This window comes from Pelophylax lessonae (assembly GCF_965119305.1).
Source record: "Pelophylax lessonae genome assembly, chromosome: 4".
Classification (NCBI taxonomy): domain Eukaryota; kingdom Metazoa; phylum Chordata; class Amphibia; order Anura; family Ranidae; genus Pelophylax; species Pelophylax lessonae.
Genome location: NC_138771.1, coordinates 637,956,840 through 637,970,309, shown reverse-complemented (window position 1 = coordinate 637,970,309; position 13,470 = coordinate 637,956,840). Strand labels below are relative to the sequence as shown.

The window sequence follows — 13,470 nt, the reverse complement described above, 5'->3', positions numbered from 1 at the left end:
AACCTAATAGGATATCTACAAATTGCCTGTCTAAGGGCCCATACTCACAGGCTTTTGATACTAGCCCTAGAATGTATGACTATACCTGAGCACAATGTCCATGGGAAGGTGTTTAATAGGAACACTCCAGTCAAACACAGAATTAATGGACACACAATGTATCCCCTACAGTGACTCTAGTTTTCATCTTGGCATTATTTGGTACAAACATCTACTTGGTTCTTGATGATGAAGTCTCCTGAACCTATAGTCGTTTAACAAGTCTCAAACTACCGAAATCCCAAATCCATCCATCTTCAAAGGTTGAAGTAAATCTGGCATGACCTAAAATGTTTCAAATGTATTAAAACTTCTAAAATGGATTACCTTGTGGTGCCTCCAAATGTCTGTGTAAATCTGGAAGCTGACCCTTGTGCTCCTGTAGAGTCCACTTGGATCCTAGGCCAGGGCTGAACACAAACCCTAATCTTGATACTGATCCTTGTGTTTCCTGTAGAGTACCCTTGGATCCTAGACCCAGGCTGAACATAGAACCTAATTTGGTAACTGACCCTGTAGCATCCATCCACTTGAATTCTAGGTTAAGGCTGAACACGGACCATAATCTGGAAACTGACTCTTGTGTTCCTTTAGAATCCATGTGGATCTTAGACCCAGGTTGAATACAAAACCAAATTTAGAAACTGACCCTTGTGTTCCTGTAGAGTCAGCTTGGATCCTAGGCCGAAACTGAACACGGAACATAATTGGAAACTCACCCTTGTGTTCCTGTAGAGAGAGTGTTCTTGGATCCTAGGCCTTGGCTGAATGCAGAACCAAATTTGAAAAATGACCCTTGTGTTCCTAGAGAGTCCACTTGGATCCTAGATCCAGGCCTAACAAGGAACCTAAATTAGAAACTAACTCCCTTGTGTTCCTGTAGAGTCCACATGAATTTTTAGGCCCAGGCTAAACAGAGAACCACATTGGAAACTGACTCTTGTGTTCCTATAGAGTACACTTTGATCCAAGGCCCAAGCTGGACATGGAACCTAATCTGGAAACTGACCCTTGTGTTCCTGTAGAATCCACTTGGATCCTAGGTCCAGGCTGAATACAGAACCAAATTTGAAAACTGACCCTTGAGTTCCTACAGAGACCACTTGGAACCTTGGCCCAAGCTGGACATGGAAACCTAATTTAGCAACTCACCATTGTTTTCTTGTAGAGTCCACTAGGATCCTAGAACCAAGCTGAACATGGAAACCCAATTTAGAAACTCACCCCTGTGTTCTTGTAGAGTCCACTTGTATCCTAAGCCCAGGCTTAACATGGGCTCCAATCTGGAAATTGACTCTTTTGTTCCTGCAGAGTCAACTTGAATTCTAGACCCAGTCTGAACAATGAACCTAATTTTGACACTGACCTTTGCGTTCCTGTAGAGTCAACTTGGATCCTATTCCTAGGCTGAACACAGAATCTCACTTTCTCTGCAAGCCAAGATTAAGCTCTGCCCCTCCCTGACACTGTGGGGGAGATTTACTAAAATTGGACCACACAGAATCTGGTGCAAGTGGGCATGGTAGCCAATCAGCTTCTAACTTCAGCTTGTTCAATTCGGCTTTGACAATAAAACCTGGAAACTGATTGGTTTCTATGCAAAGCTGCACCAGATTTTGCACACTCCAGTTTTAGTAAATTTCCACCTAAGTCTTTCCATTTGTAAATCTGCTTTTGAAAACCCTTGCCCTTGAGGGCAGTAGAGGTTGCAGAGTGTGAAGAACAGTTGAAGAACAGGGTGTAGAGATTAGACGCAGGCTTAATCTGAACATGGTCAGAAGCCAGGGTCCCATGTAAGGCCTTGGCAAAGGATCCAGAGGGGCTCTTCAGGGACACAGCAATTGATTACCACAGGTACTTGAATGCACCACAAGGTGAATACTCCTCAGCACTGTTCGTAAAATTAAAGGTTGATTCATTTTCTGCTTTTTTGGAAATTGTGTAACGAGATTCCATTGTCATGGTTTCTCTTCTTGTCACCTGTCTCAGAGTTTTCGGTGCTCCCGTCCACCTTCAGCCATCACATTCTTTTGTATTCTCCATAAAAAACACATTAACAGTTTAACTGGGGCAACAGTAATCCCTCATTATGGGTGAAGCATGTGTGCAGAGACCTCAGCTAGGGACATATAAGAAAGCCATTAAAAATGTAACTTTCAAGGGTGGGCACAGTGAAAAATCCTGTAAGTACGAGCCCTGTTTTTTTTTTTGGATTTGTTACATAGTCTTAGACACATCAAACGTACTTTAGTGAGACTTATATACTGTGAACTACATGCTACCGAACAAAGGAAGTGCCAAAACCCCATCCCGGTACCAGTCTCCAACAAGACCCGTAAAATGAACAAAAATATGACATACCAACGCTGTCCAGCGGGTGGCACCAGTGATCTATGAAGGATTTATTTTATGTACCTTTCACTTATTTATTTGTATGCAGCACCTTACTCTAAATGACACCTGCTGGGAATAAAAGCAGCATTAAACATGAGAACTGTAGAGTTATATTTTAATTTAAAGTTGAAATCCAGGTGTACAACCCACTCGTGCACTACAAGGTTAAGCGCTTGTTTCATCTAGGGGGTGACCAGTAGGGTGACATACTTTATTCTTCACCCCCGCAGGCTTCCTCCTCTCAGTACAAAGTCACTTCTCTTTGTTGCAGGTCTCTGACGTCGTCACGTACAATACGGGACCAGCTATGAGTAGGTCTTCCTTCTGCAGGGTGACACTAAATGGATGAGTCAACTTTAAGCCAACCATACACTATACAATCTGGTTGTACATTCTCCTTTAGATCTGCCATCAACTATATAGTAAGGGCCTGCCTGGTCTTTCTATTGCATAGGTTTGGTAAATTGAAGGAGATTGTACAGTCTGATTGTGGAGTTTAGGGCCAGCTTTAAATTGACCAAATCTATGTCATGTGAGTAGGTCCCTAAACTGTCCAATCAGACCGGCCCTTACTCAATATAGGTGTTGGTAGATCTAAAGGGGATTGTAACAATTACATTGTAATGTGTGGCTAGCCCTAGATCTGGCCTGAACTATGAGTGAGAGCTCATATATCATGACATCCTATTCCTATCAGATGAGGCTTTCAGTTCAGCATGCTTTGTAGGATCGGGAATTTGGTGGATGCTCAATAGAAGGAAACTCATACAGTTGGGGAGATTTACTAAAACTAGAGATTGCATAGTTTGGTGCAGCTCTAAATAGAAGCCAATCAGCTTTCAGGTTTTATTGTCAAAGCTTAATTGAACAAGCTGAAGTAAGCGGCTGATTGGATACCATGCACAGTAGCACCAGTTTTAGTAAATCCCCCCCAATGCATCCCCTTCTTAGAGTAAATCCTCTTAGTGATATTTTAGTTATGGGCGGTCTGAATTGGGCCCTGGTTTCCTATATGTCACGTGTACTCCAACTATGAGATCTGCCTGCCATGACTGCTGCCTCTGTTTCTGTCCATATGGAAGTTTTGGGTGTTCCAGCTCCTTCTGCTATACTCTCCATAATAGAAAATAAATATAAAATCCAACAGGGATGGTGGGAACCCCTCATAATGGGCACAGCAGGTGTGCAGACCTGGGAACTAAGAAAAGGGATGGTGGGAAACCCCTCATAATGGGCACATCAGGTGTACAGACCTGGGAACTCAACAACGGGATGGTGGGGACCCTCATAATGGGCACAGCAGGTGTGCAGACTCAGGAAGTCAGCACAGGGATGGTGGGGACCCCTCATAATGGGAACAGCAGGTGTACAGACCAAGGAACTCAGCACAGGGATGGTGGAAATCTCTCATAATGGGCACAGCAGGTGTACAGAACCAGGAACTCAGCACAGGGATGGTGGGACCCCTCATAATGGGCACAGCAGGTGTACAGACCTGGGAACTCAGCAACGGATGGTGGGGACCCCTCATAATGGGCACAGCAGGTGTGCAGACTCAGGAAGTCAGCACAGGGATGGTGGGGACACCTCATAATGGGAACAGCAGGTGTACAGACCAAGGAACTCAGCACAGGGATGGTGGAAATCTCTCATAATGGGCACAGCAGGTGTACAGACCCAGAAACTCAGCAAAGGGATGGCGGGACCCCTCATAATGGGCACAGCAGGTGTACAGACCTGGGAACTCAGCACAGGGATGGTGGGGACCCCTCATAATGGGCACAGCGGGTGTACAGACCCAGGAACTCAGTACAGGGATGGTGGGAACTCCTCATAATTGGCACAGAAGGTGTACAGACCCAGGAACTTAGCACAGGGATGGTGGAAACCCCTCATAATGGGCTAAGAATTTGTACAGACCTGGAAACTCAGCACAGGGATGATGGGAACCCCTTAAAAAGGGGGCCCGTGGGTGTACAGAACCGGAAACTCAGCAAAGGATTGATGGGAACCCTTCATAATGGGAACAGCAGGTGTTACAGACCCGGGAACTCAGCACAGGGATGGTGGGAACTCCTCATAATGGGCACAGCAGGTGTACAGACCCAGGAACTCAGCAAAGGCATGTTGGGAACCCCTCATAATGGGCACTGCAAGTGTACAGGGGTTTAACTCTTTAGCCTTTGCTAAACACTAAAATATCAATCGTAGGTGGTGTGAACCCAAAAGAACTGCCTGAAAGATAGTTACTACAGGTTCATGGTGTAAAATGATAAAATTTGAATGTAGAAAACTAAGATATTCACACTGACATTACTGTCTGTGCAGTTTGTGCAGCTGTTTGTAGGGTCTTGTTCACACAGGCGTACTTAAAGCGGTAGTAAAAAAATAACCTGCAAGACAATAGCATAATATGCTAGTATTGTATCGCATACTAGCACATTATGAAATACTTACCTTAGTATGCATCGCATACTAGCACATTATGAAATACTTACCATAGAACAAAGCCCTTGCAGCGGCGCCCGCTTACTGCTGAGAGGGCTGACATGTTTCCTCTGCGTTTCTTCTGGGTTCGTAGGCTCCGGCGCTGTGAGTGTCCAAAGCCGCGAAGACGTCACTCCTGCGCATGCGCCTGGGAGCCGTTCATTCCGGCAAGGAGCTCTGAAGTTCACCCGGATGCATGGAACACCTGTGCATTCCCATGAGGTCAAACATGGCCCCATGCTTAAGTACTTCTGTGTGAATGAGGCCTAATGTTGCTCGTATGTTTAGATGACACTGGGGGGGGGGGGGGGGGTCTATGTATAAATCACTGTGCATGTCTCAGCATTTGTGCAGCCTTTATGAGAAATCTCTGTAATGTGTCTGATATGTATAAAATATCATTTTCTCTTTCCTGTAATCATCAGCGCCATCTATTGGTCATAATGTGGTATTTTCCTGACTGCAGTATTTCAGGATAATACTGCATTATGACCACTAGACAGAGCAGATAATCACAGGAAGTAAATAAAAACGACATTTTAAACATATTAGACACATTACAGAGATACTTTGCGGCAACTGTGCAAATGCATTCACACGGCGAATACCATGTGGTGCAATGCCATCCGGGGCAGGAAAATGCACTGTGTGTACGATCTTGGTTTGGGGTGTTGTTAGAAAAACATTGACACCCGCAGCAGATCGCAAACTCAGTGCGTTTTGAACACAGTACGGGAACTGCGCACAGAACGCGAGTATCCTGCACGCTTTCAACTGTGATTCAGCCCTAAGGGCTCATTCACATAGATGGCTGGGGGAAGTAATAAAGGCAGGCAGTTGAGCTGTGGTTTTACCACCTGTCGACCTAAAAAAGGGCATGCAACCACATGCTGCGGCAAATAGTAAGCCGTATGTCACAGTACGGCCGCTAAACGCGACCCATTTTAGTGTATGGGGGCCTGCGCGGCAATTCCACCGAGGTGGGTTGGAATTTTGAGGGTTAAATCAAGCAGTGAGGAGGCGACATATCATCTCTTCACCAACTTGCAAATGTCCTATGGAAAGCTTTTCACCACAGATTACTCTGCAGAGGTTCAGCAAGGACTGCCGCAGGTGAGAATGACCCCCAAGGTCCATGTCTATACCTGGGAACTTCTAAAAGTGGTGGAGCCGGAGCAGGAGTCACTCAGGAGGCAGTGGTGCAGGTGTAGAACCACGTTAACCTTCAGTCATTGAGAAGGAATCTCCTTGTTTATGTTTACAATGCCAAAAAACTGAGTCGGGGCCCGGGGTTGTAATAAGCTGGCATTACTGGGCCAGATCTGGCACGTTCCCAGGTATACTTTTGGCAGAATGGCAATGCAGGGCACAGCAGAGCAGCCAAAAACTCTGCTACTTGCATGTAGGCAGGATAAGCGAGGTGCCTCGCCCTCAATGGCCACTTTTCCGTGCATCGTTCCCATAGTTGCCAACATTCTTTTTTTTTTATGTAGGGAGTATTATTTTAATTAGGGGGGGGGCATTTATTTGTAGGCAGGACCTAGTGGGAGCGAAGCGGAAAAATGGGCGTAGTTTAAAGTATGCTACATTTTGGGTGTGGCTTAAAGGGGGTGTGGTTAAATAGAGTCTGCGGTGACTTACATAGTGAAGGATGTGGTAATATGTAGGGAATGGGAAAAAAAAGAGGGAGGAAGAGGGAGAAAGAAAGGGATGGAAGGTAAGAAAGAAAGAAAGAAAGAAAGAAAGAAAGAAAGAAAGAAAGAAAGAAAGAAAGAAAGAAAGAAAGAAAGAAAGAAAGAAAGAAAGAAAGAAAGAAAGAAAGAAAGAAAGAAAGAAAGAGGAATGGAGAGAGAGAGAGAAAGAAAGAGGGATGGAGGGAGAGAGAAAGAAAGAAAGAAAGAGGGATGAAGGGAGAGAGAAAGAAAGAGGGATGGAGGGAGAGAGAAAGAAAGAGGGATGGAGGGAGAGAGAAAGAAAGAGGGATGGAGGGAGAGAGAGAGAAAGAGGGGTGAAGGGGGGAGAAAAAAAGAAGGAGGGATAGAGGGAGAGAGAAAGAAAGAGGGATGGAGGGGGAGAGAAAGAAAGAGGGATGGAGGGAGAGAGAAAGAAAGAGGGATGGAGGGGGGGAGAAAGAAAGAGGGATGGAGGGGGAGAGAGAGAGAGAAAGAAAGAGGGATGGAGGGGGAGAGAGAGAGAGAAAGAAAGAGGGATGGAGGGAGAGAGAAAGAAAGAGGGATGGAGGGAGAGAGAGAGAAAGAAAGAAATGGAGGGAGAGAGAAAGAAGGAAATAAAGAGAGAAAGAGGGATGGAAAAAGAAAGAAAGAAAGAGGGAGAGAGAAAGAAAGAGGGATGGAGGAGGGAGAAAGAAAGAGAAAAAGGAATGGAGGGAGAGAGAAAGAAGGAAATAAAGGGAGAAAGAGGGATGGAATAAGAAAGAAAGAAAGAAAGATGGAGGGGGAGAGAGAGAGAGAAAGAAAGAGGGATGGGGGGAGAGAGAAAGAAAGAGGGATGGAGGGAGAGAGAAAGAAAGAGGGATGGAGGGAGGGAGAGAAAAAGAAAGAGGGGTGAAAGGGGGGGGGAAGAAGGAGGGAGAGAGAGAGAGAAAGAAAGAGGGATAGAGGAAGAGAGAAAGAAAGAGGGATGGAGGGGGAGAGAAAGAAAGAAAGAGGGATGGAGGGAGAGAGAGAAAGAAAGAGGGATAGAGGGGGGGGGGAGAAAGAAGGAAATAAAGGGAGAAAGAGGGATGGAATAAGAAAGAAAGAAAGAAAGAAAGAAAGAAAGAAAGAAAGAAAGAAAGAAAGAAAGAAAGAAAGAAAGAAAGAAAGAAAGATGGGGGGAGGGAGGGAGCGAGAAAGAGAGAAGGCATAAAAAAGAGAAGGAAAGATGAAGGGAGAAAGAAAGAAAGAAAAAGATAAAGAAAAAGAGAAGGAGAGAAAAAGAGAAGGAGGTGGAGGGAGAGAGAGAGAATATTTCTAGCACTTCTCAATTTCTGTTCTGACATAACACAATTACTCTTTCCTCACTTCAAGCAGCTTCTTTGCCGAGCAGCTCCATACCATCCACAACACAGGAAGCCCATGGGAAGTAATGGACAGCGCACCCATTGGCTGGGACTTGGTGCAGCCCACCTCCTGCTACCTCCTCGGTGCAGTGCAGTTTTCCATTACATCCCGCCCTCTTTACATCACCCAGAATCTCCTGACTCCCAGCCTACCCAGCTTACTATGTGGGCGGCACTCCGGGCAGCGATGACACCTTTGGCGACCATGCGCACCCCACACCGGGTGACAGCAAAGCAGTGCACCCTTTTTATGGGGGATCAGACCCCCCCCCCCCCCCCATGGCCCAGTCTGCTCCTGCCTGTGAGAAAGCCTATTTTTTGGGATTCTGTCTAGAAAAAGCTCAGACCGAGGGACAACGGTCTGATATCCTTGAATGTCCTGGTAAAATTGGGACTTTTGGCAACTACGCTCTCCTCCAGTTTGTGAGGAACGGACTCACACATTTTACCAATTTTGTTGCAACTTCCTGATTCATATTCAAGATAGTAAGTCAAGGGAGATCACCCCTTTGGGATGCAAACATCAAAACAAATGTCTTCTATACTTTTTTGTGGGACCTGTCCCTACGCTTCCAGCTTTCCCGCCTAGGCCTGATGGACACTCCCGTCCACTGTCTAAAGTCTCCTGGGTGGGGATGAGCTTGGGCGTCCTCTGAACTCGCCTCTACCCTAACGTCTAAAGTCATGCTTTTGCCGACCAGCCGCCATGTATATACTGCGACAAAGTGGCGCTATTGTGCGAAACGATAAACCTGTACGTTGTTCCGTTCAATAGCCACTAGATGGCGCCATTGCACCGTGATTGGCTAGCAGGGATGTCAATCAATAGGTCTGACATACCCAATGTCTGTCGGCCAACCGCGATCATCCTCGGAAGAGGCTAGGTAAACAAGGCAGATCACCATTTTGTAAGGGGACAAGATGGTGATCTTGTGTTCCTGCTAAGCAGGAACCCGAATCTCTGTCTTTCCCCAATCAGTGCAACCCCCCCACCGTTAGAAAGCACCCCCTGGGGACACATATAACCCTTTGATCGCCCCCAATGTTAGCCCCTTCCCTGCCAGTGTCAGTACAGTGACAGTACATTTTGTTTTAAGCACTGATCACTGTATTGGTGTCACTGGTCCCCAAAAAGTGTCAGTTAGATTTCCGATTTGTTCGCTGCAATGTCGCAATCCCGCTAAAAATCGTTGATCGCCGCCATTACTAAAAAAAACAAGAAAAATTCCATAATAAATATCCCATAGTTTGTAGACGCGATAACTTTTGGGCAAACCAATCAAAATACGCTTATTGGAATTTTTTTTTACCAAAAATATGTAGCAGAATACAAATTGGACTAAAATGATTCAAAATTTTGATTTTTTAAATTTTTTTATTGGATAGCAGAAAGTAAAAAAAATATTGTTTTGTTTTTCAAAATTGTCGCTCTTTTTTTGTTTATAGTGCAAAAAATAAAAATCGCATAGGTGATCAAATACCACCAAAAGAAAGCTCTATTTGTGAGGATAAAAAGAACATCAATTTTATTTGAGTACAGGGTCGCACGACCACGCAATTGTCAGTTAAAGCAAAGCAGTTCCGTATTGCAAAAAAAACCCTGGTCATTAAGGGGGAAAATCTTCAGGTCCAAAAGTGGTTAAAGACCAACCAGCTAGGTATGGGCATGTGTCCATATAAGGGCACTGGGGTCACCAGCATCCCGCCTCTTTGTTTATATGTGAACGACCCAGCATACAGCTGATTGAATTAAAAAAAGAAGCACAACTTTGAAGTTCGGATAGAGGGGAGGACGCCTAATTGCCGTATATTTACGTCACGCATTTCAGGGGCCTTCGGGGCGATCTCCACCATGCTGTGAATGTGCCATGACACATCGTCAGGGTCTGGCTGCAAGCAGGGCTGCCATTGGGGGGGACTGCCCATGCACATGTAGGGGGCACAGGCGCCCCGAGGAGCCCAGCCGCCCAGGCCCAACCAACTAGATTGAGTTGTAGTAACTAGCAATTGCTAAAGCAGGACGGCCGCAAAGTAAGCCGATGCAGCCGAAGGGATGTCTCTTTGCTGGATTGGGATGTCTCTTTGCTGAACGATCGCGGGTGTCAGGCGGCAATTGAAGCCACCTGACACACGCATCGGCTTCCCCGCTGACGAGTGGGGGCGGGAGCGCGCAGTTGGCGGCGCACGTTTGCCCCCTAGCTGCAGGCGTGCGACCGATTTATACCTACATCGGTTCGCACAGGGGGGGCTGCCTGCCGCAGCATAACTTCGGCGGGCGGTCGGGAAGTGGTTAATAGGGATGATCGAACGGTTCGGGTCGACCATCGGTTTGACCCGAACATTGACTGTTTGAAATTCGGCCGAATTTCGCGATAAAAGTTCGGAATTTGGCAAACAGAACTGCCCCAAAATGCAATGGGACAGGAACTGGGCTTTAAAAGCCCGTGATTGGACCAGAAACGTCAGTAAAAGCCAATTGAGGGGGCGGGAGTCTGCTAGGAATGTGATTGGAGTGACTAGGGGGTCCAGAGGCCAATCAGTAGTGAATACGCCCCCCAGTATATAACATAGCCCCACCAAATCTCTAGCACTGTAATACAGGGCTGTGCAAGAGAGTGGAAGCATTTCTGTTACTCCTGCTGCAAAAGTGTCATTTAGCAATTATTAGTGTGAGGAAAGAGATATCTAGTGTAGTTAGGGTACTATATACCACTATAGTTAGATTCAAAAATCTAGTTTCTGTAGGGAAAGTGTTAAGTGTCAGGGTGACCGTAGTGTAGTGTAGGGTTAACTGACTCTGACTGCTATGGCAGGGTGACCGCCATAGAAAAAGATCATTTTTCTTAGAATTTTTAGTAGTGCAGGGATGGGGTTTTTTCAATACTTTTTTTTTTTTTTCAATAATTGGCTCTCTGTCAAAAATTACAATTTTTAAGAACTTTTTTATGTGTGATTAATAGTCCCTGGGGCATGACCCAGAACCCTAGGCACTTTTTAGGGGCATTTATTGGGTTTTAGGGCTTCAAAATTGTGTTTTTTGATTACCGAAGTTTGGGTCCCATTGATTTCAAGGGGGTTCTGGAATCCGGACCCGAACTTTCGGGAAGTTCAATATAATATGTGGCGATTGGTATCGGCGCTACCTTGCAGTATATAAAAGTGACCTGCCCAAAATGTGGGTGAAAATAATATAAAAGTGTCACCAAATTGAGTGAACTCCATAAGAAATAAGTGAAATAAATAAACAACCCGTGTGTTTATTGAATGAAACAAATATCAAATAAATAACTGATATATTGATGCGTGTGCATATTACATTAGATACAATAGTGATAAACGTGAAAAGAAAAAAGGGGGGGGGTTCCCACAACCACAAGTGTTATATCAGGTATACACTTTCCTGATATATATGCCACACATGTGATAAAAGTAAATAAGTGCTGCTGTGCAGAGTCCAAGTTGGCCACTAGGTGGCGTCTGCAATACAACCTGTGCAGCTGTATGGGGGGATCTCTTCTCCGTGATGGGGGAGCAATTTCAAGCCGGTGGTCTGGCGCCCTAAATGCTCATAACGAGAGAAGGCCCCATAGTGAATAGATAATCCATACAATAGCGGCAAAAAGGCGCAGTACACTCACTGTTAGGTTACGGTGATCAGGATCAGAGTGAAAAAACAGTCCGCGCCGGGATGCTTCCGCGTTCCACGGCCGACAACCGGAAGTGACGTTGCACGTTCTAGACTCCGCCCTACACGTTTCGTCAGAGGGACGTCAACTGGAGCGGCGTCAACTGAGCGTACTCCCGGACTTATTATAGCCGCCCGTATCCAAGAAACGGAGGGGATGGGCCAGCGCCACCATCTTGTTGCTCCCTCTCCGGAAGCCATATTGCTCCTCCACTGGCTCCAATTTAAGGATGTGCAGGGGAACGGCCATACTCTCATCATATCCGATCGATAGCTGTAACCGAGTGTGATGCGATCCTATTTACCAAACATGTTTTTAAAACCGAAAATGTATTAATATCAACAAATCTTAAAACCAAATCTTAAAAACAACCTCAATTAATAGAGATTGCTATTTTGGAGAAAAATCTTGTGACAATCAAAAAATATATAATAATACAAAATAAAAAATAAAATAAAAAAAGGAGTCATATGCAGCATGGATTTTTTGACCGATATGTGGAACTCCATATAAGAAGAGAGAAATTGGTGTGTGAAAAAATTTGGGATTGGGAGGATTCTTATACTTAAAAAACATATGTGTATCGGGAAGTTCGGTTGTTCTGGCCGAACCGAACTTTTCAAAAGTTCATTCATCCCTTTGTGGTTAACAGGATTTTGTAATACAGCTCATGTTAAGAATGAGGTCCTTTTTACTCAATATACCCTTCTGTAAGTGATGTAAAGTGCAGTTTTGAACAGTAGATCCATTTTATTAGTACAGTTTATATAATTTGTTGACAGGCGTGTCTGCCATTGTTCTGTGAGAATACGGCTATCAGATTCTGCAACCGGAAGGGACGTTCCGAAGAGAACAACTTACTGCGCACACGCCATGCGTTCCAACATGGCCGATATGCGTTCCAATAGGTTTCCTAATGTGACAGAACACGAAGCAGCGGCAGACATCTTCTTACACCCACACAAGTCTTGAACTTTACATTTATTTTAGCAGTAAACTCACCTTATATACTGAATAACACTATTACATTTCTATTATTATTGTAATATAGTAATTATGGCTAGAAAACTGCAGGTAGAAGGTGGCGAAGGCCATCTTGGTACACCCTGCACTGCTCAGTGACAAACTGTTTATATACAGTTTTCTCGCTATATTTACTATATTACAATAATAATAAAAATGAAATACTGTTTTTAAGTCTATGAGGTCAGTATACTGCTAAAATAAATGTAAAATTCAAGAGTTGCTTGGGTGTAAGAACATGTCTGCTGCTGTTTCATGTTCTGTCACATTAGGTAAGCTATTGGAACGCATAGCGGCCATGTTGGAACGCATAGCGCATGTGCAGTATGTTTTCTCGTCAGAACGTCACTTCCGGTTGCAAAATCTGATAGAACATTGTATTCTGATAGAATACTATCTTACTACACCGATTACTGAAGCAGTCATCTTGCTATAACCAAATAGAACGTGATAATGCTGTCTCATGGAGAGATGTCCGCCATCTTGATACTCCTCTACAATAGCATCTGCGCACATAAAGCCTGAGGGCCTCTCATCTCCATCTTAGTACACCCTCAACCAATATGCGCTACAGTAACTCCGCCATCTTTATACACCCTTGCGGTGATTCAGCTCGCCCAGGCGCCCGCCATCTTGCTCCTCCCACGCTTCCGAGTTATTCGCCGCTCAGGCCCCTCCTCCTGCAAGCAGACACTAGAATCATGGCGGCCGTGAAGATGCTGAATCCTGGGGTCTCGTCTCTAACCGGCGGGCAGCCCGCTGAAATGGACTGGATGAACC

General features: G+C 45.1%; 1 protein-coding gene and 1 long non-coding RNA gene across 5 annotated transcripts in view; one reads left to right on the top strand and one right to left on the bottom strand.

Moving 5' to 3' along the window:
* Window positions 1-280: 280 nt before the first annotated feature.
* Window positions 281-2,000, bottom strand: LOC309553456. Of its 3 annotated transcripts, XR_014225168.1 has the most exons (4): window positions 1,686-2,000; window positions 1,032-1,505; window positions 817-887; window positions 355-462 (listed from the first exon to the last, which is right to left on the bottom strand). It is a non-coding gene; the product is annotated as an uncharacterized lncRNA (long non-coding RNA). The 3 variants fall into 3 exon arrangements; XR_014225167.1 differs by lacking the exon at window positions 817-887 and having other exon boundaries at window positions 281-403; window positions 1,045-1,505; XR_014225169.1 differs by lacking the exon at window positions 817-887 and having other exon boundaries at window positions 421-534.
* Window positions 2,001-13,330: 11,330 nt separating this feature from the next.
* PSMB6 (proteasome 20S subunit beta 6) overlaps window positions 13,331-13,470 on the top strand; it is a 21,805-nt gene continuing 21,665 nt past the window's right edge. For both annotated transcript variants that reach the window (XM_082252803.1, XM_082252804.1), the window contains exon 1: window positions 13,331-13,470. This exon is cut by the window's right edge and continues 17 nt beyond it. In XM_082252803.1, coding sequence (XP_082108929.1) covers window positions 13,392-13,470 — 79 coding nt within the window. In that variant the 5' untranslated portion in view covers window positions 13,331-13,391.